General features: G+C 36.4%; 1 protein-coding gene across 1 annotated transcript in view; it reads right to left on the bottom strand.

Moving 5' to 3' along the window:
- The window catches only part of pcm (5'-3' exoribonuclease pacman), a 42,049-nt gene that overhangs the window by 5,002 nt on the left and 9,667 nt on the right, over window positions 1-27,380 (bottom strand). Inside the window, exons 12-34 of the mRNA XM_019062709.2 lie at window positions 26,627-26,774; window positions 25,880-25,985; window positions 24,981-25,156; window positions 23,884-24,047; window positions 22,728-22,853; window positions 21,447-21,564; window positions 20,879-21,037; window positions 20,342-20,456; window positions 19,116-19,282; window positions 18,353-18,522; window positions 16,866-17,061; window positions 15,974-16,094; window positions 9,478-9,690; window positions 9,189-9,239; window positions 7,793-7,977; window positions 7,227-7,307; window positions 6,037-6,078; window positions 5,165-5,233; window positions 4,446-4,618; window positions 3,473-3,582; window positions 2,572-2,615; window positions 1,181-1,318; window positions 531-657 (exon numbers count right to left, since the gene is read on the bottom strand). Coding sequence (XP_018918254.2) covers window positions 532-657; window positions 1,181-1,318; window positions 2,572-2,615; window positions 3,473-3,582; window positions 4,446-4,618; window positions 5,165-5,233; window positions 6,037-6,078; window positions 7,227-7,307; window positions 7,793-7,977; window positions 9,189-9,239; window positions 9,478-9,690; window positions 15,974-16,094; window positions 16,866-17,061; window positions 18,353-18,522; window positions 19,116-19,282; window positions 20,342-20,456; window positions 20,879-21,037; window positions 21,447-21,564; window positions 22,728-22,853; window positions 23,884-24,047; window positions 24,981-25,156; window positions 25,880-25,985; window positions 26,627-26,774 — 2,998 coding nt within the window. The 3' untranslated portion in view covers window position 531. The remainder of the gene's footprint in view (window positions 1-530; window positions 658-1,180; window positions 1,319-2,571; window positions 2,616-3,472; window positions 3,583-4,445; window positions 4,619-5,164; window positions 5,234-6,036; window positions 6,079-7,226; window positions 7,308-7,792; window positions 7,978-9,188; window positions 9,240-9,477; window positions 9,691-15,973; window positions 16,095-16,865; window positions 17,062-18,352; window positions 18,523-19,115; window positions 19,283-20,341; window positions 20,457-20,878; window positions 21,038-21,446; window positions 21,565-22,727; window positions 22,854-23,883; window positions 24,048-24,980; window positions 25,157-25,879; window positions 25,986-26,626; window positions 26,775-27,380) is intronic.

The following is a 27,380-nucleotide window of genomic DNA, read 5'->3' as shown; positions in this document are numbered from 1 at the left end:
TAAAGAATAAAAAAAATTAGATATATTACAACGTAGATTCTAAGGGCCTATATTCAGAGATTTCAAAAATACGAGAACAACTTTTGATCAGCTTAGAAAATACAATTAGAAAAGTTCTTCATCTTAAGTCAATACATATTTTCACAGAAATGTATGGCAAGCCTCAAAGTAAGTGATTTTCTGAAAACCCCGATTTTTGGCAATTGTCTTCAGTAATAATTCTGCATGTTAAGTGTAAGAGAGCACCGTTCAATTAAGATGTAAATGGAATAAGATTCATAATGAAATGGCTTTGTATAAGCTTGGAAAGACTTATACCTGCGGAGACTCATTAAAACATTTAAGAATGGGAAAAACATTCGGCAAAACTTAACTTGAGATTACACCATCACACCTTCAACTCTTACTCCTCCACAACCGTGAAAAATATCCCACCTCTATCAACATTGATGAGCTGAAAATACAGATTCGAGATGCATCAAAGACCTCTTGAACAAGTAGAGAAATAAATAGAGAATTTAAGCCATTACCTTATGCTTTAGGATCAGGAGGTGCCATGAACTTTGCTGCTATTCTGCTTTTCCTTGGTTTTGCCGTAGCAGGTGTTATGTTTGTACTGGAATTTGAAACTAAAGGAGGAATGGAGCCATTGGAAGACTGAAATTGTTAACATGAATAATGTGAGATGTAAAAACTGGTAATTTTGGTAAATTAAAAGTTAAAGTCCCAAAAAGAGACATATTCTATTATCTAAACGTGAATAAGAAACCTTTAGGTTTTGAATTGCATAGATTAAAATTAAAAATTCCAATAACATTGTTAAAAATTATCAAAAGTTTACAAAAAATTTAATTAGTGTATAAACTGGATACATTTATAAATATGCTAAATACTGATGTAAATTTGAAACCTAACACCAAGTAGAAAAGCTGAGAGAGCCATATTTCCTGGAAGATTAACTCTGCTCCCACTTCAAACTTTCCTCCTTATACCAATCAATAAATTTACCATGAAATAATCTTTGGGCATCAAGACGCTCATCATTTTCGGGTTGGCTGCAATTAAAGCTCTTTTTAATGTGACAAAATGCTCTAAATTTAAAATAATTTACAAGTTGGTAATTTTGAATCAGATGTTGCATATTAAAAAATTATTAAGTTCTGTGTGAACATATACATACCTGCAACTTCTGTCCAGAAAAACTTTCTGAAGTTTGGGCAGATGCAGAGCCTCTTGGTGAGTGTGTCACTTGATTCCGCGTGACTTGTAGGGGCACAAATGGATTGCAGAAGGGTGAGAGATCATTGTTTTTATTTTCCTGCAAAACGGTAATAGTTAGATTACTATCAGCTTTTCTATGAAATTTTGATCAACACAAGATTTAACATTATTTTGACTTTAACTAGAAAAAATTCCGTGTCCGACACATTAAAATTTCATATTAATTAAAAAACCTTTATAACTTGCAATGATAGCTACTCTTAAAACGCATACATTAATTGCAGCTTTAAAAAATGTCTGTACATAATTTAAATTCATTGTTATCTCTTATATAAAGTTATACGATTTACCCCGCGACCCTCTGAACATCGGTCCCCGCCACGCCGTCCCAGCGCGTCCCGCGCCCTTGATGTTCGTTCGGCGGACCCCTCGCGGCCGGGTCTCCGTTCCCCCGCGGGTTTTTCCGTTCCCACCCCCAGGGGGGTTGCTACGGGCCCCGGGGGTGGTTCCGTTTTTCGCCTGTCCCTCGGCCTGGCGCAATTTATAAAGGAGGGAGAGCAAAGGGATCCATCTGCACTTGCGCCGGCAAAATAGGGACAGAATTGCACCAAAAACAAATATGAAGAGAAGGAGCAGACATAGCAAAGAAAGTGGGAAAAATTAAGTTTTAACATCCAAAAATCACCATTCATCTCTCCTGTCTAAGCTGGCTGAATTCTCCTTTGTTGGTTAAAATGCCAGTAGGTACACTGCAGACAGATTGTAGATATTGTAACTGAGGGATATTAAGGTGTTAAATTGAGCACTAAAATTAAAATTTTGATGTTGTTGATGAATACTAGCATTTTTTCTCGATTGTGTACTATCAAAAAATGCCTGGAAGGAAAAAAAGAAAGGAAGAGGTCTACAGCTCTTGTAAAAAGCGTTGAGAGCTTAAATAGGGTGACGAGTTTTCTTGGATTTCAAAATTCATGACTATTTTTTTGATTGAATGATTTCTTATGATCAAAAATTCTGTCCACACAATTAGGACATCTCTTTAAATTGAAAAATGCAATGTTAAGCCCAGTGACAAATTTCAGGGTTGTGCAGCAGAAATTCCAAATTTTTTTTTAAAACTAATCTAAATTCCCTGACTTCTCTATGTTTTCCCCGATTCTTTGAAACATGGCAACTTGCTAAAAAACTTTTATTATTGAGATACTGTCAGACAAGCAAATTTAAAGGGTATTGTCTTCAGGAAGTAACATTTGAGATATTATAAAAAAAGAACTTTTTTCATAAAAAGATAGTCCCTAGACATTGTAGAGAAAAAGCTGAAGTTAAGTAGATGAACATAAAATACTTTACCTGAACTGAATTCATAGGAAAATTGGGTACAACCGGAGGAGCGCCTGTAAAAAGGAACAAAGTTAGAAGCTCTTTATCAATCACAAAAAAAAAGAATCCTATACACTTTTCATGGTGATTTCATTTTTGGGCTCAAAATGAAGGTCCTACATAACTCTGACAGGGAGGATGGTTGAGGGGAGGGGCTTTTAATTGATTTTGGGCCACCTTTGGGGCTTTTGTTTTTTCCCCCTTCTATTTTTACCAAAATTTACATAGAGATTAATTTTATCTGTGAAACAATTGCACTGCTTTGGAGACAATTAAAATATAAATTCTTAAATCCATATTGTCTCTATCCTGTGCACTGATCACAAGATAACTGTTCCCAAAGAGAAAATAATGCCAAAGTAGTATTATTGGTTTTCCTGAATTGATATGATACAGATGCACAGTATTTTTGGAGGGAATCAAAGCTAGAAATCCCAAAAATTGAAATGAGAGTTTTAAGAAGTTCCAGTGACATTGGGGGGGGGGGGGGGGGGTTTCCTCAGGCAGATGCAATGGAGATGATTTGCTAGGTCCTACAGAGAGTGATTAGTATGTGCTGGTTTTGCTCTTGTACAAGCACATTATCCAGCCTTACCCAGTCTGAGTCAAGCTTAGCATCCTGCAATATTAAACCCTGTCACAGATATGACATGAGGCACCGAAGTGCGATCCTCTCGCCATCTGCTATCGCTGCTGAACCCAGGGCAAAATAAGGAAATACACCAGTGTTGCTCATTTGTAATTATTATTGATTGTTTCTTCAAAATTAATTACAAAAACGTTTAATTTCACCTATCACAGAGGCTACGTCCACCTGTCATAATAAACAAGATGCAAAATTCACTCTTTCAAGAATCATTAGGATACTTACATTTTCCATGAGTTGGAGCGACTATCGGAGGTGGAGGGAGAGATGATGGAAATCTTGGAGGCATTTGAAGTACACCAGATGCAGTTCCATTACTACCAAATACATGGCCCCTGTGAACAGAATTAGAATTTAAAGGTTTACCTCAAATATACGCTAAGAATCGAGATGGCAATTCAGATTAAATTTTGATGTTTGCTTCCTGCCCCTCGTGTGAAACTGTCACAACAACAGTCTGAACTTAATGTGTTTTGGGTGTTAACTTAATATATATCTGTATAAGTATGATTAATATGGCTTAAGCTAAGCAACTCTCGCTCCCACGAACAAAGTTTACATAGTAGTGGTGCTTTACAGAGTGTTCTGACTGCTTAAATTTTGGCCTACTAGTAGTTATTTTTCACATTTTTTTTACTACACCACCATCTTAGCACATGTTTTACTAACATGCAAAAGCTGAAATTCTTGGACATAAGAATTATCAAATGCACTATTCTAGATTTTATAACCTCCTCTCTCCTTGTAATGCACTCGGAAAACATACTGGAATCTCCTTAAGGAATCACTCAATTCTGCATTTAACACCTGATTTTGATATTTTGGCTCAAAATTCCTTCTTCTCATCTATAAATAACACGTTTTTCCAAATTAAATCATTCTGTTCTCCAAGGCTGAAGGTCCACTCCCCTTCATTGATGTACACGTGTACAACTTGAAATCTTCCTCCTGCAAGTGCATTAGATAATTTCTGCGTTGTCCCTTATTTTCATTAATCGGAAAAAGACATTAAATCAATAACAGAGATGAATTGGTGCGCTCCTTTCAACACAATGAAGTTAGAGTAGTTTCTCCTGTTCTTTATGTGCTTTTTTAGTGTTTACATGCACGTAAATCAGCCCTGCAAAGTAACTATTGTCGAATTGGTGTAAGATTTTTTTTTTTTAAACCATGAGTAAACTTGCAATTTTACACTTACGGATAGGGTAGGTTGAAGGGATTTAGATTCCTGGGGAATGAGTTGTCCGGACTAGACATGAAGTTTGGTTGTGTATTAGACAGTAATGGAGGAGGAGCATTCACATTCGTAGGTAAGGTGGCAAATGCTGCATTTGGTGTCTGACCTGAGCTTGTTAAAGATCTTGTCTCCGGCTGAAAAGTAACATTTCATTAATAACATGCAAGTGCAATAATTTTCAAAAGGAACTTGAAACAAAGACGATTTGCGTTTTAAACAAAATTCACTTCTTATACTGTCATGGTTCTCAACAGACATTCCATAAAACCAGTAGTTAAGTAATTTTTGAGGGAGCATGTGTAATATTTCTTGAGGAGATATTTATTCTTTCGAGGTTAGATGATTTTTCTTGAATAATCATAATTGTACATACAATTATTTTAATTGTTTTATTCAATATCATAATCAAACAGAAGACCAAAAGGCATACACTTCTACAAACAACTGAATAGTGGATAAATACTCAAATTAGTAGTCAAGTCAGAAATTTCCTCTGATGCTGACTTAGACTTTCCTACACATATTCTTAGGAAAAACTTTTGCTTGCTGAAGGCTTTTAGGAGGGTAATGTGCAGTTGACAAACCTTACACAGGGAGTTATGGAACCAAGATCATTTTTAAATAAAATCTGAAAAGTAAGTTTACTTAAAAAAGACTTAGAACAAAATTTGATGACATACTCGTAAACTGGATAAAGCTTTGGGAGCCTCCACTATTTGTAACATCTTCTTGAGAGCATTAGATGGGTCCTGCAAAAACAAAAACAAGAAATTTATAGATGAGTTATTTAAAACCTCTGTCAAAGTAAACATTGGCACAAAACATTATGTTCATTATGCACATACAAAAAACAAGTGAAACATTTCTCTTCAAATTACTATCAAACAGTAACGTTGGGTCACTGACAAAAAAGAATCTTGATAGGTATAAATTTTCGTTTGCTGTGAGGAATTGGCTGCAAAAGCATAAAATGAATTAGCGAAGCCACTTCAATGTTAAATTGAATTATCTTCCAGATGGACAAAAGAAATAAAATTGGCAGAATACAGGAACCACACAAAATTAAAAATTTTAAGTGCCAACTAAGTTTTTTAGTGTTTTTTAATGGGACCATATTTAGGACCAGGATAGCTTCAGTCCAAGTACTTTTTGAATGCAACTTCTATGTATTTGCTTTTGAAAAAAACCCTACAAAACATAACTGATTCAGTGAGAATGAAAACACACCAACTTGGCGACATGAAAATGTTCAAGAGACACAAAATCGGCACAGTCTGCACAGAAGTTAGTCTGAAAAAAAAAAAAAAAAAAAAAAAAAAAAAAAAAAAAAAAAAAAAGGTTTTTGGTGCTAAAGGACAAGAACTTAAAGACACAATATATGCGCCATCTTTAGTGACTTCCATAAATATTGGAACTTTTTTAAGATAGTTGGGAGTTTTAATGTTGCTGAGTTGGTGTGTTTTCATTTTCACTCGTTCAATTTGGCTGGTGCTGAATTTCTCCTCTTTTGTGCTTTCTTCTTTAGAAAAAAAAAAATTTAAAAAAGGCTTACCACAACAGGAGGTGGCGATTTTGGTTTGGAATTTTTGGCTTTCTGAAAGAGAAATAAAAGAAGCTCAATAAAAATGAATTCACAAAAATTCTTTTGATGGTTCCATGAATCATATAAGAACATTCTGGGTTAATAAGTACAACAAAATTATGATTGTAATTCGTTCTAAAATTGAAAACAATGAGGTGGAATCAATCATGGTAAAACCAGTAACTAATAAATGAAAATTTGTGTTATATATATGAGGACTTATATGTAATACGTAACAATAGCAGATGTTGAGTTTTCACGATGTGAGAAAATCGGGTGTGAAGTTTTCAAAGCTTCGCACTTTGCCGCCTGTAGAACTGAGAGAATTCCTGTAAAGATTTTCATGAAATGTACCATTAATTTGTGCATATGTCATTTCAAAATGTAAACCAATATATTGACCAACACTCATTTGGTAGTTGTCAAGAGCCCGCCATTGTTAACCTTAAGAGAAAACTGTAAATAATGGCCCAATAATTTTAATCATGACGTTATTGGCACCAGCAGCTAATCCTTCTGACATTGACCATGACAAGTGCAACCAAAACCAAATGCAATGAGCATGGTGTTGATTATATCAACACCATTGAGGTCTTACATCTCGAATAACCTCAAGTTATCTGTATACATATAAACATCTTCTATCAAAATAAAGTTTGTTGTTCTCTCCAGTAAGTTGTTCTGTTTGTCTCATGTGAGTCCTGCCATTACATGGCGACCGTAACAGGATCAATGTAATGGCTGGACTCACAAGAGACAAACATAACAACTTGCCTGAGGGAACAAAAAACTTTATTTCGATAGAAGATTCTTACATACAGATAACGCGAGGCTACTCTAGCCGAAAGACCTTAATGGTGTTAATATGAACAACACCACATACCCTACACAAGCTACTTAACTCATAAAATATTTTTGTGGTTCCCAGATGTTTAGCTGACTATTCTGCCTCGAAGATTTATTGATTTTTGTTTTGATTATTTTCTCCACCTTTGCTAGTTGGTTCTAGTATGAATGATGGCATTATGAGATATTATGGTGTAGTTGATTATGATATCTCTAGAATCTAGAGTCTTGATGGTAGTGCTCCTAACAGCTTCACAAAACACTCTAAAGAGACCAAAAACCGACTTCCCTACCAAAGAAATAAAATTAAATACCTGAAGTTCCTCCCACATGGCACTATAGTCCCCACTGTTAGAATTAGTTTTTGACTTTGATGCGCTGGAATTTTCATTCACCTAAAATTAAACACCAAAAGTCAGTAGATTCAAAGATTCATCTTACAAGTACCATGAGGTTGAAGATGAGCACTTATCATGCATTCAACCATCAATAAACACCGATTTAGAACTGAAAATGGAGTTAAATAATTTATTCTGGTTTACAATGATGTGATTCAATTGTGATGAAATTTTTAGGCGTAAATACAAGGCACAGATGATTAAAATTTCTAATTGAATGTCGAAAATAATGAAAAAGTAGCGACTAATGTTCTTGCTGTAAGAGAAAATGTTCAAACCATGGTACACTCACTAAAATTTTGCCAACTTTTTAAATATTATTGACAAATTTAAAAAATTTTTTAAAATACTATGATGAGGAATGCCTCATTTCACGGCACTAATTGCTGTCCTTGGATGTTTTCGTTATTTTCTGAATAAAACTTTCTGTGATAAATTGGTCTTCTCAAATATTTTGCTCCACAAAACTTATACATACTTACATGCTTTTGCAAAGGTGTATGACTATATTTGTCTGACTTGTTGAAAAATTTGTCCACCGAGTGCTGTGGGCTGGACTGCATAAAATTGTTCTTCCGAAAATCGTTTCGAAAATATCCAGAATTAGATTTTTCTCCAGAGGATCTTGATCCTGAATTGGCATTCCAAAACTCTTCCTTTGAATCCACTGCAATCAATTGAATTACAACTGAGGTGATACAATTGAAAAACGAAACAAAGTCTGCTAGAGAAAAAGTTCGAAATGTCTAATTATATGCCCTTTGAAAATGTAATATTTGGCAAGGACATTTTTTACTAGCTAAACAAATTTCAATCCGTTGAGAAAGTACTTGTCTATTGGCATTATCAGAACATGTCTGTGCCAATTAAATTTACCCCAGAAAGCTTAACACCTTCCACGTCTATTTGAAATGGTAACAATACATCTAGGTATGGCTTAAAATTAAGAGCGTCACTATAATTTTGAATAAGATCAAGTTATTTAAATTCTTGTCATGCCTGTCAGATTCAATACATAATATAGTCATACCATAGAACAGAAGCGAGATACGAAGTTCCACAAATTGTAAGCTATATTGCAAGTGATAAAGTTGCCATGCAGTTTTTCTCTACTATTTTAAAATAGTGAAATTTTGGCTACAATTCTTTTAATGGGCCTGTTGCAAACTTTTACTAGAGCAAAAATACGAGTTGTTACTCATAGAAAGGGTCTCAAAAATCACGATGAGCGCATCGGCAAAGTCACAAATGCACTCCTTACTTCACAATTTGCATAAAAAATGTGCGTTTTTTCGAGCTTACCGCTTCAAAAACGATACCACAGCACAAATTAACATTTTGTTAGAAGAGTCATTCCATCCAACCCCTGCTCACAAGGATACTACACAATATTCAACATATCCGACGCCAACCCGCCAAAATACATGTGACTGGCCGATGATTCTAACCATCTGATGACAATCAACAATCGGCGTGTTTACATTCACATTTTTTTCGTGTTGATAGATATCTACCTTGATTGACCCCGTGCTCTCCTCAACTTGCACGCGGAAGCGTCGGCCATGTTGAGCAGGGATTGAAAGGAACGACTCCTCTAACGAAATGTTCACCTGTGCTATAGTATCCTTTTTGAAGCAGGAATCTTAAAAAAACGCAAATTTTTTATGCAGATTGTGAAGTTAGGAGTGCATTTCAAGGTTTGCCGATGCCCTCATTGTGATTTTTGAGACTTTATATATAAGAAACAACCCTTATTTTTGCTCTAACAAAAGTTTGTAACAGGCCCATTCTAATAAATTGTTTTTCTTTGGCAAATGTAAGTAAGCTTAGTTTGTGTAATATGAACAATTAGCCAGTGAATTGAAAGTTCTCACTTACCAGAAGCAAATGCAGACTGCGGATTATTATTTTGTCTCCATGAACCTGCCGCTGAAAAATAAAAATATAGAAGAATAAAGTAAGATTTAATAAATCAATAACAGTAGTTGCAAACGAATGACATTATTGAATTAATGAAAATTCTAATCTTAAAGCAGAAGAATGTTCCAACTGACTATAACGCAGTTTCAACCACTAAGCCAGTAACTGAGTTTCAAACTGAAAATTTTGTTCTGAGTAAAGAGGTATCTCTGACTACTATCCATCAAATCGATTAATGGATACTCACTTTTGTCAGCCACAGCATTCATATGCGATTTTGGAGCAGAGCTTTTGTTTGCAAGTCTTTCACCATGAGATATGTTTATCAATCCCTGAGGATGCAGCCTATGCATCCTTTTGCACAATGGGTCTAGTGAGTCGCTGTTTGTGAAGTCTTTATCAAATAGGACTATGATAAGCAAATCTTTGTCTTCAGTATCCTGTTTATCCCTCTGAATTCCTGTAAAAAGAGAATGCAAAAGGTAAAAATTATAGATATTTGTAGGAGGATAGTGAGTTGTAATCTGCCAAACTTTAATACACCATTTGTGAATGTATTTCTGAATACTTGCATGGGCCAAGAAAACCTTAAAAAAGCGAGAGTGAAGATCGTAAAAAAAGTCATTAAATTAATGGTATTGTATCTGAAACGCCAATGATATCTTTTGGCTGTGCTTTTGACACACATTTCGTGAATTAGGTAATGATAATTAAAATAAAGGTGGCCTTTTTATTGCTATCAAGGCAATGTTTACATGCTGCTGAACAATTTGGTCACTATGTTAGACTCAGCAGAGAATTTTTTAAAACAAATTGTTTAGCCAAATACTATGACCAGGGTATCTGCTAACTTTGTTGCCAAAAATTAGTACTACTGAGGAACTTTCCTAAAAAAAAACAGGACTCACTTAACATGAAAATTTAGTACTTTTTCCAGACATTTATGCAATGATTTGCAACATTGACATTATACCAGCTACAAAAATGACAGAGTCACGAAATTCGAAGTTCACTAGTTGCTTGAAGATCAACTGGCTGCACAATTGCCATTTAGAGAGGGAGTGTTGCGCTGAGAATCAATGCACAAGGGATTGCATGATCAATTTTGGACTTCCTTATGGAATTTACATTTTTTTTCAGTGCTTTCCGAACTCAAAAAATCAGAACTATTTTTGAACTTTTTGGACCAGTAGACACCTTGATGACCCATATATTTGTGACAATGGACTTGTATTTTAAAGATCCAAATTTGTAAGCCTTTCCTGACCGATTATAAAGTAAATTTTGCACTTTCAAAAAATCAAAGATGGGCAGAGTTGTCTATAACTAGGGCTGTGCGAGCTTGGTTTTTTGGATTCGAGCCGAGTTCGAGTATTTTTTCTCTAAGTCGAGCCGAGTTCGAGCTTTTTCGAGCTTTGAAAATGACCCTCGAGCCGAGTCGAGCTCGAGTCGAGTTCGAGTAATTTCGAGTTTTAAAACGTGATTTAATCTATTTTCTACAACAAATAATTTCAAACAAGACTCATAATATGATATTAATAATTATTGACGATGACACACTAGGAAGGATTTACACTAAAATTACAAAATGTTCGGCAGTAACGCGTTAAAATAACTTCCCGCGGTTTAATTTGAAAAGAGGACAAAACTTGGCAAGAAGCGGCGTGGCGCGGCGTACATCAAAGGAACTTCGGGCGGCACAAGTAAAGGCTTTAGAGCCCATTTATGCACGCAATTCGTGTTGCCGGCGGCAGTTGTCGCCGCGACGTTTTTTGGAATCGCGCGATTCCTATTTTTGTAGCCGCAGCACCTTTTTTCTACCGCCGCGACACCGTTTTTCTGGAGCGCAAAAAGGTCTAAAACACGTGCTCACTTTCAGTTTTCCAAGCGGCGGTCGCCGCCGCAGGTTGAAATTTGTCGCGCGCATAAATGCGCTCATATGACTCCGTGTAGTTACAAACCGCGCGCGCGGCAGGAAATCGGGGCGGTAGCGTGTTGGCGCTGCGGATGGTAGAAATTTGCCGACGAGACTCTGATGTTATTCAATCTTAAAATGATGGCAAAACTAACAATAGTTAAAGTATGATTGAAATGAAACGATTTTTAGGAGTTTAAAACACTACACAAGAGTAAAATTTAAGATTCTAAAAAATTTAAAAAACTTTTAAGACAATTTTTGAACCACTCACTTGCATAAAATCTTCTTTTCACGGAAGCGCTTCCGTGAAAAGAAGATTTTATGCAAGTGAGTGGTTCAAAAATTGTCTTAAAAGTTTTTTAAATTTTTTAGAATCTATGATTGAAATGTTTGGAAGTTGGACTCTTTCGGCGTTTCCGGCTCAAAAAAACTCGAGATACTCGAAAAAACTCGTGTTGTTGACACTCGAGCCGAGTTCGAGTACTCGCTCGAACCTAACCTAACTTTCGAGCCGAGTCGAGTACTCGATACTCGGCTCGACTCGACTCGAAATTCGAGTACTCGCACAGCCTATCTATAACTGAAACTTAAATTAGCAATAGTTGGTGTTCTGAATAATAATTAGACCTCCTTCAATTCCAAGAGTGAATTCACCTAACTTGAAGGATAAGTAAAAATTAGACCAGATCTGCACAAGATCATCTAAGAAATAAATTAAGTATAACTAATGCTGCCTAATAGTCCGAGAGCCAGACGAGTTTGAGTGACAAACTCGGGATACATGTTTTGACCCCCTACATTGATAGCCTTGCATGCACTGAAACGGAAAATTTTTGTCTACCGCCCTCTAGCCTGTGCCATCACCCTCATCTAGGCCCTCAAAGTGGTCCAAAAAACACCATCTGGTGACAAACTCCTGACGCTCGGCAGACAAGTCTATTATTAAAGATCATACCCAGGGTGACTAGAAAAACTTTGTCTGCCACCCTCTAGCCTGTGCCATCACCCTCATCTAGGCCCTCAAAGTGGTCCAAAAAAACACCATCTGGTGACAAACTCCTGACACTTGGCAGACAAGTTTATTATTAAAGATCATACCCAGGGTGACTAGAAAAACTTTGTCTGCCACCCTCTAGCCTGTGCCATCACCCTCATCTAGGCCCTCAAAGTGGTCCAAAAAACATCATCTGGTGACAAACTCCTGAAGCCTAGTGCGGTTGCAGATGTACTCCTGTGTGCAGCTTGTGTAATAAAGTTTGAATGATACATGATTCTCTTCGTTTTTTCGTGTAGAATCCGATTTTCGATGTTGTCAAGTCCAAAAATGATGCTGGTGCCCCCCAATTCAAGATGGCGCCGAAAATGGCCGCCCGGGGTTCAAAATTCCAAAATTTGAGAATATTGTCGAGTTTGGTATCCATTTATATGTAATTTTGGTCGTAGAATTCATATCTGGTGTCAAAAAATTATTTCAACCCCTTAGGGACCGTCAAATTCCAAGATGGCGGCCAAAATTTCAACTTTAATGATAATTACCCAAGATGCACCTTTCACTGTCGAATGACGTGTCTTCATTCATGTTAATTAGGTCAGAAAACCTACAAGGGAGGTCTACAATGCCACTGCACCCTATGGAGGGCCAGGGTTCACCCCCTCCCACCCCAATACGGCCGCCGCGGAGGGCATAAATAGTGACATTCTCTCAGAACGTCATAGTAGGTGTCGATTCCTATGTAATTTGAGGCGTAAATTCCAAATTTCAAGTCATAAATCGCAAATGTGAGACTTGCAATGGCTTATACCCTATATGGGACCAGGGGAACCCCGGACCCCCTCTTCTTTCTAATATGGCTGCCATGGGGGGCATAAATAGTGAAATTCTCTCAGGACGTCATGTGAGGTGTCGATTCTTATGTAAGTAGAGGCTTAGATTCCGAATTCCAAGTTGAAAATCGCAAATTAGAGGTCTGGAATGCCATTTCACCCTACGCGGGGCTAGGAGCAGCCCCCTACCCTCTTCAAAACGGTCGCCGGGGGGGCATAGTTGCAGTGGAATTCTCTCAAAGCGGCATGTGAGGTGTCGATTCTCATGTAAGTTGAGGCCATTTCACCCTACGCGGGGCCAGGAGCAGCCCCGTACCCTCTTCAAAACGGTCGCCAGGGGGGCATAGTTGCAGTGAAATTCTCTCAAAGCGGCATGTGAGGTGTCGATTCTCATGTAAGTTGAGGCATAGATTCCGAATTCTAAGTCGGAAATTGCAAATTGGTGGTCTGGAATGCCATTAGAGATCTTGTGCTCATATGTTCGTTTCCATAGATGGTGGCTCGTGCAGCATTTATGTTGCGAAACTCATGACTGTCACACGCTCATAACCGTTATAAATAGCTGGAGTTTGTACAGGAAAAGCTGTATTAAAAAAAATATCCGATAACATTGGGACCATATACGTTTTCAGATCCCAGAAATCGTCCAGAATTAAGAAAACACATAACTTCCAAGAGAAATTATGAACTTGATTTATCGACTTTTTCACCCTGAAATGTCCGCTATTCCAATATTCGCCCACATAGGAACAGTGAAATTCTCTCAAAGCGGCATAGTAGGTGTCGATTTGTTTTTAATCTGAGGCGTGGATTTCGAATCACAAGTCAAAACATGTAAATATCCCATAGTGACGAAAATACTTAAATATGGCAACCGATTTGGCCTACATTTTGGACTAAAAATGCTGCTTGGGTTCATTTTTGTCGGAAATGAATTGGTGATTTTAATGGTAATTGACAAATTTCACGCGTATTCTTTTTCTACGTACGCAAAGGACTCAGATGGGCGTCTGTTTTTTTCATTTTTAAAAATTCCCACAAAAATATAATTTTTTTGCTGACGAAGTATGTATCTGCATTCAGAGTTCCTATGTTATTATTTATGAACGCACTCAGTTTAATTGCAATTAAAACAACTAAACAATTAAGTGCTTTTTGTAGCGCAAGGTTTCGTCTCCTAGTAGGAGCGACACCTACAGTTTCCTGCGTTATCTGCAACAAAACGCACGCTCCTGCTGGAAGAAAATCGATTACAAAAAGAACCATCTATTATCCAGTTATCTAATAATGAAAAAACCAGAAACCAATATGAATCCTCTGTGTACATTTGAAAAAGAACACCGGTGAAATGTGTCAATCACCATTAAATTATCCGATTCATTTCCAGCTCTTTCGACATAACTGAACCCAACCCAAGATGCATTTTTTATTCCAAGATGAAGGCCAGAGCGATTGCCATGCTTAAGTATTTTTGTCACTTTGAGATATTGACGATTTCTGACTTAAAATTCGGAATCTACGCCTCAACTTACATGAGAATCGACACCTCACATGCCGCTTTGAGAGAATTTCACTGCAACTATGCCCCCCCGGCGACCGTTTTGAAGAGGGTAGGGGGCTGCTCCTAGCCCCGCGTAGGGTGAAATGGCATTCCAGACCTCTAATTTGCGATTTTCAACTTGGAATTCGGAATCTAAGCCTCTACTTACATAAGAATCGACACCTCACATGACGTCCTGAGAGAATTTCACTATTTATGCCCCCCATGGCAGCCATATTAGAAAGAAGAGGGGGTCCGGGGTTCCCCTGGTCCCATATAGGGTATAAGCCATTGCATGTCTCACATTTGCGATTTATGACTTGAAATTTGGAATTTACGCCTCAAATTACATAGGAATCGACACCTACTATGACGTTCTGAGAGAATGTCACTATTTATGCCCTCCGCGGCGGCCGTATTGGGGGTGGGAGGGGGTGAACCCTGGCCCTCCATAGGGTGCAGTGGCATTGTAGACCTCCCTTGTAGGTTTTCTGACCTAATTAACATGAATGAAGACACGTCATTCGACAGTGAAAGGTGCATCTTGGGTAATTATCATTAAAGTTGAAATTTTGGCCGCCATCTTGGATTTGACGGTCCCTAAGGGGTTGAAATAATTTTTTGACACCAGATATGAATTCTACGACCAAAATTACATATAAATGGATACCAAACTCGACAATATTCTCAAATTTTGGAATTTTGACCCCCGGGGCGGCCATTTTCGGCGCCATCTTGAATTGGGGGGCACCAGCATCATTTTTGGACTTGACAACATCGAAAATCGGATTCTACACGAAAAAACGAAGAGAATCATGTATCATTCAAACTTTATTACACAAGCTGCACACAGGAGTACATCTGCAACCGCACTAGGCTTCAGGAGTTTGTCACCAGATGATGTTTTTTGGACCACTTTGAGGGCCTAGATGAGGGTGATGGCACAGGCTAGAGGGTGGCAGACAAAGTTTTTCTAGTCACCCAGGGTATGATCTTTAATAATAAACTTGTCTGCCAAGTGTCAGGAGTTTGTCACCAGATGGTGTTTTTTGGACCACTTTGAGGGCCTAGATGAGGGTGATGGCACAGGCTAGAGGGTGGCAGACAAAGTTTTTCTAGTCACCCTGGGTATGATCTTTAATAATAGACTTGTCTGCCGAGCGTCAGGAGTTTGTCACCAGATGGTGTTTTTTGGACCACTTTGAGGGCCTAGATGAGGGTGATGGCACAGGCTAGAGGGCGGCAGACAAAAATTTTCCGTTTCAGTGCATGCAAGGCTATCGATTTAGGGGGTCAAAACATGTATCCCGAGTTTGTCACTCAAAGTCGTCTGGCTCTCAGACTATAAGGCTGATTGGAAAAAAAGTAATTTTGCAGAAGCTTTTCAGGTTTTTTCCAGCAGAGAGGAAAACAAAAGAGATTTGTTTACACAAAATAAACAAAAAATACTTAGTAGCTTACCTACAACAGTTCCTTTCAATCCTAGAGGTACAGAGAATGACTCTCGGACACAGATAACTCGGTCAAATAAGTAAAATACAGTGGAAGGATCAGGTAACTTGACATCCAACTTTTCAACAGGCTAGGAAAAGAAAGTAAAAGATGAATTGGAATTTTGAAAAGATTGTGCTTTTGAAAAATAACTTATACATGCAACAGTATTTGCAATAATTCATTCAGTAAATTAAAATGATGACACACTGATGGCAGGTAAATGTTATCAGTCAAAAGTAGGGCTGTACCAGTACTAGTCGAGCAAAGTCACTTGAACTTGACTTGATTGTGCTGTGAAGCTTGAGCAAAAACTAGACTTGAAAGCTAATGACACAAGCTTTTTTGAATTTTTCAAACCAAGAATGCCATGGTGAATGGAAGTTGTGTGAGTGAACTCAATCAAAAGTTGTAGCGCATTGAGCAAAAAAAAAGAAAATTTGCATTGTCGCAAATTTGGGAGTCCGTTTCTTTGTTTAAAAATCGCGTCAAGCATCTTGCAGCAATCACAACTTCATCACGAGGCTATCTGAAAATATACTACCCAAGCTCATCATTCCATGGTGTGAAAAATAAATTGAAACATAAAAATGAAATTGTCAGGGGGAAAAAAATTGTAGCGAGGATTTGTTGCCTTTCAGGTTACGCTAATCAAAATCACAACTGAACCTGTAAAATTAAAGATTACATAAACGCAACGCTCACACTGTTGACATTTTGAACAAAGTGGAGCATCAAGTGTTAAAATAAACAATTTTTATGAGTATTCTGAGAATTTAACACACTAAAAATGTTGGAGAACGATAGTTGGTAATTTTGGGTGTAAAGTCTTGCATTGAAATATTTTGGTGCTATGACATACCTGATATAAAAGGAATGGTTTGACTTCTAAAGTAACACTCTTCTTTCTGCGTTGCGACTCATAAAATTGATTGACAGCAACATACACATCTTGAACTATTACTTCTTCTAAAAGTTCTGTGGCACATGAGACTCTTGGAATTGAGTAAAATGGCTCACTCTTCAACCACTTGGACAGAGCGTCTAATTCTAGATTTCTGAAAAGTTAGTGAAAATGAAAAAAATATGAAACAGGGACCCTTTATGGAATGGAGTGATAACAGAGTATAAAAACATTTATAAAAATTATTACTATCTAAATGCACCAACATCAACATTTACAAGTATTCACACCATCGCAAATACCAAGTCAGTTTTTTGTTTAAACTCTCAAATCAGTGCAGAGATGTACAATCTCAGAGGATGTGACCTCACAAGAATTGTGATCTCAAGGTACAAAAAATTCTGTTACATGTGTTTCATTTTAAAATTTCGAGTAGATTTTGCACAACAGCAAATTTGTGTTAAATCAATCATTCGTTTATCAGACATTTCTCCCCAGAGTGTCTGGCAAAATTTTCTCTCTCTTCTCCCTAACATTTCCTGACCCTTGAATTTGTTGTCTTCCTGACTTTTTTTCCTTCTTTTTTTCTGGTACAAACAAAAAATGATTATGCTACAAAAATGATTCTATGAACAACATAAAAAGAGTGTATGCAGAGTGAAATTAACTGAAAGCATCTTTTAAGGAGAGTTCAAACCCTGCCATGTAAGTATCTGTCATGTTTTAGAGACAATGCCCAACTGACAAAAAAAAATAGAAGTATTGTGTAGCACCCTTATTAAGAAGTAGACCTGAGTTTTGCACATGGAGTACATAGAGTCGTAATGTAAATAGGAGAACTGGCACCATGTTCTGGTCCACGAGTTCCGAACCCGGTGTGCGCCGAGCTTCTGTTACTTTGTCCATACATTTTTGATCCAAAATGGCGATATAGAATACATAGTAATTCCTATCCTCTTTGCTGATATCGAGTGGCTGGGTCCCCTGTATCAAAAGTGATGGATTACGCATGGAAAAAGTGACCGGGCGTGACACAGGAGTTATAGAATTCGGGACCTGGAAAATGCGTATATGTGACGTCAGCTCTCCCAATTACATTATGACTCTATATACTCTATAGTTTAGCATTACAGAAAATTATTGGGGGGGGGGGGATGTGGCGTTATATGCCAATATTACATGAGATTCAAATTAATTTTTCTTTTTTTTTTGGGGGGGGGGGGAAACACATTAGAGAACCACAGTTGCTTTGTAATACCAATTAAGACGAGGAGTTATACTTATCATTTCATGTTAAACTAACAAAGAGGAAGAAAAGGGAGGCAAAAGAAAAAGTGCTTTAACAATCCTAAATTCTTCCTGAAAATTTCACAACTTCTGAAATTTTTATAAAAAACAAAAATAAACCTCAATAAATGAATGAAGAACAAAAGATTGTAACTCACGGATCAGGCGAGTGGGGGAATAAATCTGTGGCTTTGTATACATCATTCTCATTACATTTATTAATGTGCTCGAAAATAGTTGGATACTTCCGCATGTAAGATATGATTAAATCTACTGTCTTGGTGGAGTAAACCCATCCTTGCTCTGTTCGCCTTACATACCCAGGTACCTAGAAAAGAAAAAAAATAAGAGACCAAGTACCAAATCTATCACCCGAACTATTTTCATGAAAAATTTCTTTGGGGTCCTTAACCAACCAATGTGAATTATGAAATTTTAATCACTCACTTGTGTACATCTGAAGGTTGATATAAGAGGGGGGGGGTCCGAAATTAAAGAAACTGATTTCTATAAGAAACTTTTTTGAACAGGTGAAAAATAATATTTTGTCATTTATGACCCACGCCTGACTCTGCTCAAGTCTATAACCAACCAGTGGGTATCATGTAATGTTAAATTTTCTGAAGTTCAATCTGAAAAAAAAAATCCAAAATCTTGCGGACTGTTGCTGAAACACATGAATGTTGCCCAAGTGACTCTTACATGATCCGAGTTGAGACCGGTGTAAACCAGGTCAGTTTATATCTTTGATTATATAAACCTGCACTACAGTACGAAATGAACAGTTGAAAAATTGTGTTTCAATTCATTTTCGGGCATTCAAAGCCTTTTTCTGCAGCAATTCATACAATGAAAAAAATGTGAGAATGTAAATTTGAAATAATACGAGTAAGTCTGAATATCATGGGAATTTTTACTAACCACTTCCAATTTTTTTGTGAATTTCAAATTTAAGCCTATATTGACTTTGATTTCTTTTCTCAAACTCCCATCATCTTCTTCACTGCTTGGCTTTGTAGCGAAAATAGTGCCTGTTATTCTTGATAAAAGGTGAGGAGAAATTCCAAGTCTGCTTGCAGCTTGGTGCGCTGAAACCAAAGAAGATAAGAATAGTATATGTTTTTATCATCATCTTAACTTGAACATAAAGTTTTTTCTGTTCTTCATCCGAGTTTTTTATAAATGCTTAGGTCTACATTTATAGCATTGTTTTTTGAAATGTTGAGTTATTTAAAGAATTTAAAATTCTAATAAGAGCCAAACTGGCAAAAAATTGATTTTGACTATGCGCAAATCAATCAGTCACATAACTAGTTCATACCCTGAATATTCTGTAAAATATTAACAAGGAAAATATTCCCAGCCCTAAGTTCATTCCATTAGAGTACTAAGCTATCAATTCAACACATTTTATGTCACGTTGGGTTGCCGCTTGGAAACAGTCAACAGATACTGACGTACTTTGCGATCAACTGACAGAAATTTTTGAAAATTGGCGTTTGTTACATTAAAATTGATTTTCTACAAGTTAGTTTTTTTTGTTGAGGGGGAGAGGGGGTTAAGGAGTATACATCCAATCTCAACTTACAGCAACGAGTTCTATGCATTGAAATAGAGAATTTATTTTGAACATAGAGAGTATTTTTCGGACCGTCCAGGAAAAGAAGTTTCTTTCATAGTGATCCTCGATTTTGGTACAGTCGTGGATCGCAAAGAAAATTTTTTCATATCCCTGAAAGTCACTTACAAAGCTTCAGAACTTTTTTCTGTCCCAAACAAACTCTTTAAATACAAAGCCTTGCAAGTGCAGTAGTTCTCAGGTTCTGCCTGTTAGAGTGTGCCCAGTTTTCCACATCCTCAGATGGAATGTAAGTTCTGTGTCAGTGTGTGTACATGTATGCGTCTGAGGAATTTAAATACCTATCATTTTCATAATTTAGAGCCCTGGATCGGCACTTTCATTAATGTCTTTGACCTATGTCCTGCATTGCCGGGAGGTTGTTAAACTGGGAAATTGTGTACTTTCCAAAGGCAAAGATGTTAAAATACTCAAGAAACTGGAAAAACTCTAAGCAGCCTAGCCTAATTTGTGATTTCGATTGGCTAACAGAACACATAAAGGTTTCCAATGAAATAGAAGAACTTACGTTTCATATAAGCGTTTAGGACATTAACAGAATTCCTCAAGGGGATTTCAAAATTTGGTTCACCCATAACTCGTACCTCAATTCTCACTCGTCCTGTTTTTGAAACTTCCACTACCTGAAAGTCAGATGGTAAAATAATATTAGCACGAACAGAAATCAAGTAGCATTCAAAACATTTACACTAGATCAGCACATATCTCAGGATACAATGTATGATGGATTTGAAAAGACTCTTCAAATGACCATGGGAGAGGACTTATCACCTCTCCAGCTTGCACCTGTAACTAGGAATTGATGACAATGGATTGAGGAAATTATTTCAAATCGGCGGGAGATAAGGGGGCCTCTCCAGATGGCACCAAATGTAGGAGGAACTCTTCAATACACAGTGAAGAATGCAGCTAAACGGAGAAAAAAATGGGATGAGCAGGGTATTCTGTTCCACGGATTAAATGACTCAATAATGAGATCAACTGTCGTGAGAATAGTATAGGCTCTACTCACGTATGAAATCGAACACAAAATAAAAGAGCTTACTTTTCCTATCGACCCATAGTGAGGATGTCCGAGCATGAAACAATCACTGTCTGGTTTGAAAACTTCATCCAAAGGTTTCAGATGAGTCAACATATACTCGCTGCTTCCAATATCAGTCACAACCGCTTGATGGACAAAATATGACCCGTGTACAGCAAACTGAAATGAAATGGACAAAATATTAGTTCAAGGAATACGATTTTATAAAATTTCATGCATGAAGTTGATTACCATGTTTGATTATTCAAGTGTTGAAGTAACTTACACGAAAAATTTTTGTTGATCAAAGCAGATCTTATATGCCATAGTAAAAAATCAGATAGGATCCTGTCAAAAATGACTTAAAGAACAGTATTGAGTTGGCAGCTATACAATTAAATTTTTATACTAATCTCAACTGACACAGGTTATATTGTCTACTAACATCAATCAAGATCCATAGAAAATTCAACTGTTTAACTAAAATTTCAAGACTGTTATAATGGTCATTGTTATCCGGGTGCGGGGAATTGAAAATATTAAAATCAAATGACTAAAAGGCTAAGCGCTTAAGAAATTGAGGAATTACCTCTCTCTCAAATGACACCATTGTATTCTTCATAAACACTCGTTTTTGCCCTATCAATTTGTGGGCCATGAGCAGGATGCTTGTTTCCCCTACATTTATACCTTTCTTGTTTTTGTACCTGAAATGAATTTAAAAAAATGATTAGTGCTCGGTCATAGCAGAAAGCATAACCTCGATTAAAAAAAAGACTCATTGACAGCGTTTAGGTAGAGGTATTTTTTTCTCCTTCTTCTTTTTGAATCTATTTACAATATTGAAAAATCAAACAATCCAGCACACTTCTTACTATCCCTGAATAAAATAAAAATTGTTGGGTAAAAAAAGCATGCTGCGATTCAATTCACAGTTAAACATGAGAAATTTACACTAGTCGCAGCAAGGTTAATTTCAGGAAAGTTGTTTACTTCCTCCGTTGATTGATATTGATTGCATTATTGGTGATATTATATGCTAATTTTTCCGTAAATGTGAGGAACTCTTCAATCCTCTTGCGTATGACTTTTACATTAATTTAATTGCCACAAGGTACTACTGTTCTAGAAATCTTGGGGAGGGTTGAAATAAAACAGCTCTTCCTATCTGCTGAGCGCTTACAATTTCTCCTAATAGCCAATTCCACATATATAGGAGTAATTTAACAAATATTCCAAAAAAATTGTTTTAAACTATTTGCATATACATTGATATTACATAGATTAAAATGTAAAAATTTGCTCAACAGAAGATGGAACACACGAACAAAAAAACTTGAAAATGTGACTTGAACACTGTTAGGGGATGGTGGAATAAAGCTGGTAGACACTACTCTGCAAGGAAATCAAAGTAAAAAAATCTAAAAATTGGAATTACAGTCGCAAAATGAACTCTAATGAGTTTCAGTGCATGAATGAGGAAAGAAAGTGTTCAGCTCAGGCAAATGCATTGGAATACTAAGCTGGAGTCATGCTGAGAGATTTATACCAGTTTGGGTCTTTTTCGACCTCATCAGCAGATCACACTTTGTCAGTAAGTGCAGCTTAGTATCCTGCTAAAATCCTAGATGGCATATGAATGTCTCTGTCATGAACATGACGCGAGGCATCACACAACTTGCGATCCTAACGCCATATGCGTTCACTATTGAACAACTTGATAAACAACGAAACAGGGAAACAACGAAAAAAATTGATCATCAGGATAGTTTGAGGGGTGAATACATCCAGAGGCAACTGCTTGCTTTCAAAGCACACATCCCTTGAAGAGATTGAATTGACAGAGGAAATGGTATCAATTTTCAAGTACCTTGTTTCAACAGTACTAACGCAAAGTTGCATAGCTTCAAGGTCCGATTTTGTCATCTTCTGCGAGACGATTTTCCCATCCGATTCCAAAATATATTTTTCTTCTTCAGAGAGAACTTGAGAAACTCTAAAACATAAACAAATAAATCATCTTAGACTTCGTCTTTTATAACTTAACTACTGCATAAATAGACAGACTTCTCATGAAAAAATTAAGTGAAATTACAATTACGACTAACATCAAGAAAAAAAATTTATAATTATAAAATTTTGTGATCTTCATTTTTTTGAGGGCTTTTGTGACTAAGTTACAAAATATTAGAATTCTAGAAAACTTTTTCTAAAGACTTCAAAAAGCTGAAAGTGTTCTTTCATTATTTTTGTATTCTTTTCTCTTCAAAGGTTGACCATAAAATTTACACATACATTACAAGAGACAAGAGCGAGTCAGAATAAAAGTCAATAATAATAACAAACTCACAAAAATTGCGCCAGAGTATGTCTGTCCGCCCAACAGAAATTAATTCTTTTTTTTTTCCATATAATATACTGCTGACCTCTCCTCTTAAAAGTATCTAAAAAATCTTCATCATGGACATAAAAACGTGGCACACGCCCCGGATTGTCAATTTGTTCTTTGCAATTTTTTACCGCTATAGGCTCTCAGTGCACTAGTGTAGAAGTGACACAAATTCTAACAAATGCGGCAGGAATTTCAAATTCAAAACACGATGGAAAATTGAGATTTTATGAAGTTAAATTGATCTACTCAATTGCAATTAATCAATTACGTAAACATTAAAAAAATTGATCGAGATTACAATTAACGTATGATTAATCGAACAGCTTTAATATTCTTTATTATATAAGTCTGTGTGATTAACTACATCGTTGAGTTTTTAAACTGATAAATATTGCTTCATATCTAAAGAGGAGACATTTTTTCTCATAAATTCATAGGATAAACAACAGAAAATGTACCTTACTTAGTTTCAAAAGTGCCAACATTTGGTAGCTTTCTGATAATTCAGTGCTCATAATTGATTGTTTTACTCCTCCCCGTTACTTTTCATGAATTTATGAGAAAACTAAGAGAGGCAATGATTAAAACTAGAAAAAGGGAGAAAGGAAAACCCAGGAGGACTGAAATGACTTACTTGGCAGGACAGAGAAAAGGCCAATCCACATACACAATTTTGTTTAATATTTGTGATGCTAATTCAGACAACTTAATTTCTTCCTGCGGCTGAATATTAAGAATCATGCTTTCGTATCGAGAAGGTTGTTCAAAAACCATAACTTTTGATTTTTCTAGAGTTGCCTGAGAAAAAAGATGAGACATTTTTAAAATTAAAACTACAAGAATTCACTTCTTTAAAAATCTAATGCATAAAGAGCATGTGAAGAAAATTAGGATTAAATACGAGGTTAACTAGATAATGATAAAATTCCCACAAGACTGAAACTTCTTTTCATGGTAGGAATATTAAATTAAAAGAACCCTGCACACCTCTTTTGGGAAAGTGCACCATGAGGGATCCTTAATTTTTTTATGGCATTTGATTCTCCTCAAGATCAAAAGTTATCATTGCACCAACTTTCTACGATGCACCGTTTTCACAAAAAATGGCCGAGAAGATTCAATTATTCGGCGAAAATGAATCAAAAAGAACAAAGCATTCGATTTAGAGACATGGGGAAGGGGTGAATACAGCGGGAGAGAGAGAGAAACTGATTCGAATGGTCGAATAAAACAGCGTGTGGAATCCGAGATAAGACTGCCGTTTGGTGCTGGAGTTCCCCTAATTTCCTTGTTGACACACAGCCAACCGTTTACTCGAGTGCTGAAATGAGGAATCTTTCTGGCTCTTCATCGCCAAATATTAGAATCTTCTTGGCCATTTTTTGCGAAAACGGTGCATCATAGAAAGTTGACGCAATGATAACTTTTGATCAGCATCTTGAGGAGAATCGAATGCCATAAAAAAATTAAGGATCCGTTATGGTGAACCTCCCAGTAGTGTGCGGGGTCCTTTGAAATATTAACATGATTATGTAACCAAAACTTGGTTTTATGGTTGGAAAAAAAATGTAAGTAAATATTTATAGAATGCTCTTCACAAAACTGTGTATAACTTTAAGACATACTCTTTTGAAGAGATACTAAAAAATCAATGAAAATTTTTTACCCACAGGTAGAGACAGTTCTGTTTCAGACATGAAACCAATGATAGAAACAGCTGAATGTACTTACTTTGAAATTTATGTGCCGTAAATTTGGAAACCCGAACATGTATGCTCCTAAATTTACGCCTTTACACAGGCCTTTCACTAGTTTTCTAGGTTTCACAAAAAGATCCTCCCTATAGACAACATCAACGTGTACACCAGGTTTCAAAGGTCCATTGTAATTCTCAGGAACTGATGAATCTGAGATAGAGAAAACAAATCAATTTAATGCAATATGAATAAACACATTTAACAGGTAGGTAGTTGTTTTCACTACATCTTTCCGGCAAAAAAGTGTTCTGAATCAGACATTTTTTTTGGAAATTTTGATTCTATGGATGTAAAGATGTGTTCGAAGTGGATTACGAAATCTAACGCAAATTTTCTGCTACAGCTGTCAAATAATTTTGAAGAAAAGTGTTTTTCACTCTGCCCTAGGGTGCGCGGTTGCCCACTGTATAACTTGTCAAGTTTCAATCCAACTTTATGCCTGTCAAAGACAAACAGAGGAAACACTAAAAGCACAACAAAAAAATAGCTTTAGCAAGAAATTTTCCTCAGGACAACAGAGAGAAATCTGTAAAAATCACAAAATCCTGTTTTCTGACTCAACTGAACAAAAACTGCTTCACTGAAAAGTTGGCCCTTAATCAGTTGAACAGTTCTGATGAACAGATTATCTCAATTGGATCAGAACATATCGTGTTACCTTATTATAACAAAATATGGTAGTCAACACAGTAGATGAAAACGTCTGTCAAAGAATTTGAAAAAAGAAAAATCCATATTGCAGACTATATGTAATAAAAACTATGGATTCAATAAAAATTGCGCCCACGATCTCTTTTTTTTTTTTTTTAATTTTTTTTTTTTCGGATTGGTCCTTTAGGACTAACTATGTCCTTAAGCATACCTAGATCTTACCTGATTTGGAATATGAATAAATGTACATGGGTCCATGAGAATTGCGGGCAACTTCATCACGAGTTAATTCGTCAGCACAAGATGCCATTGCAGATTTCAGCCTTTCCTGAGAAACCAAAATAATTTGGGATGGATGAAATCTGATAGGAATATTTTTGATTAAAAATCATTCAAAGTTCATAAAGTTTTAATGAAACAATTTACAGAACATTTGCAGTGTCAAAATAATTTAGCCACAATTTGAATTTTAAAGATAAAATGAATTTTAAAGATAAAAAAATGAAGATTTTAAAATCTTTAGATTTTTTAGAACATTGGAAACGCTGAGATAATTTTGTCGCTTTTCTGGCGTAAGAGCATATCTCAATTTTCGCATGGGCCCCAGGAGGCATGAGATCATATGTAAAGCAAGACTTACATGGAAATTGAGATACACCCTCACATCAGAGGGGCAACAATGTTTATCATACCTAAAAGTATCAATAAAAGTTCTAACAAAGCAGCTTAAAAAAAAAAAAAAAAAAAAAAAAAAAAAAAAAAAAAAAAAAAAGGGTCATAAAAATCCTCTAAAGTGCTGTAGCTAACTCACTTTTTTTCCTCAAAATAGACTTTGTTCACTTTGTTTCAAGATGCCTCCTCACATACTTATGACTTATCACAGACAAAAAAAGAGTAGTTTTTTTCATCAGCCATACTGCAAAAAAACCTGGGAACAAAACAATTTTAAATGAGGGACAGTAAAATTACCTCTTCGATGAAAGGTAATAAAACTACGGCTTCCCAGTCTTGCTTCTTGCCATTCAGATCAGTATCAAAATCATCCGGATAGTATTCAATGATAGGAGATCGTTCTTCCGTCATTAATCGCTGATACGGAACAGGCAGTAGTTCCTTACTGAAAGATCAGATAAAATCATGATTGAAAAATGAAAGTTTAAGAAATAGAATAACAAACGAGTCAGATATTAATGGAATGATACTTGAAATAGATAAGGTGATTAAAGATTAGAATCGAAAATGAGGAACTTCCCTCTTTTCTTGTTTTGCTGACATTGAACCGGTGCTAAGATTCAAGAAAGTGCCATGGTTATGGTGTAGCTCAATTTTGAAAAATGACTTTTTCAAGTTAGCCCCAAGCTTAATTTGTGCTGTAGGGTTAAGAAAAAACCTTTCAAAAAGAGAAAAAATTGATTCATTTATACCCGGTGCGCACTGCCCAAAAAGGCACAAGTTACAATTCCAACTTTTTGGTAATGTTTCATTTCATTTTAATGTAATATTGACAAGTTACAGTCTTGAAGAATCCGAAATTTCAAGCATTTCAACGTTCAGGCATTTCAAGCATCTGCAAGCTTTCAGCCACAAATGCTTGAAGAAGTGATTTGTTTCATGTTCCTCTCATAGCCAGTAGCAGGGTAGTAGTATACTACGGCACACGAAAAAACCAGCCCATTCCACAGCGGCCACATTTCCCATAACTTGGGAGCCTTGTCCTTTCCAA

The sequence above is a fragment of the Bemisia tabaci genome, chromosome 1, assembly GCF_918797505.1.
Source record: "Bemisia tabaci chromosome 1, PGI_BMITA_v3".
Classification (NCBI taxonomy): Eukaryota; Metazoa; Arthropoda; class Insecta; order Hemiptera; family Aleyrodidae; genus Bemisia; species Bemisia tabaci.
This window is presented reverse-complemented; position numbering and strand designations above follow the sequence as displayed.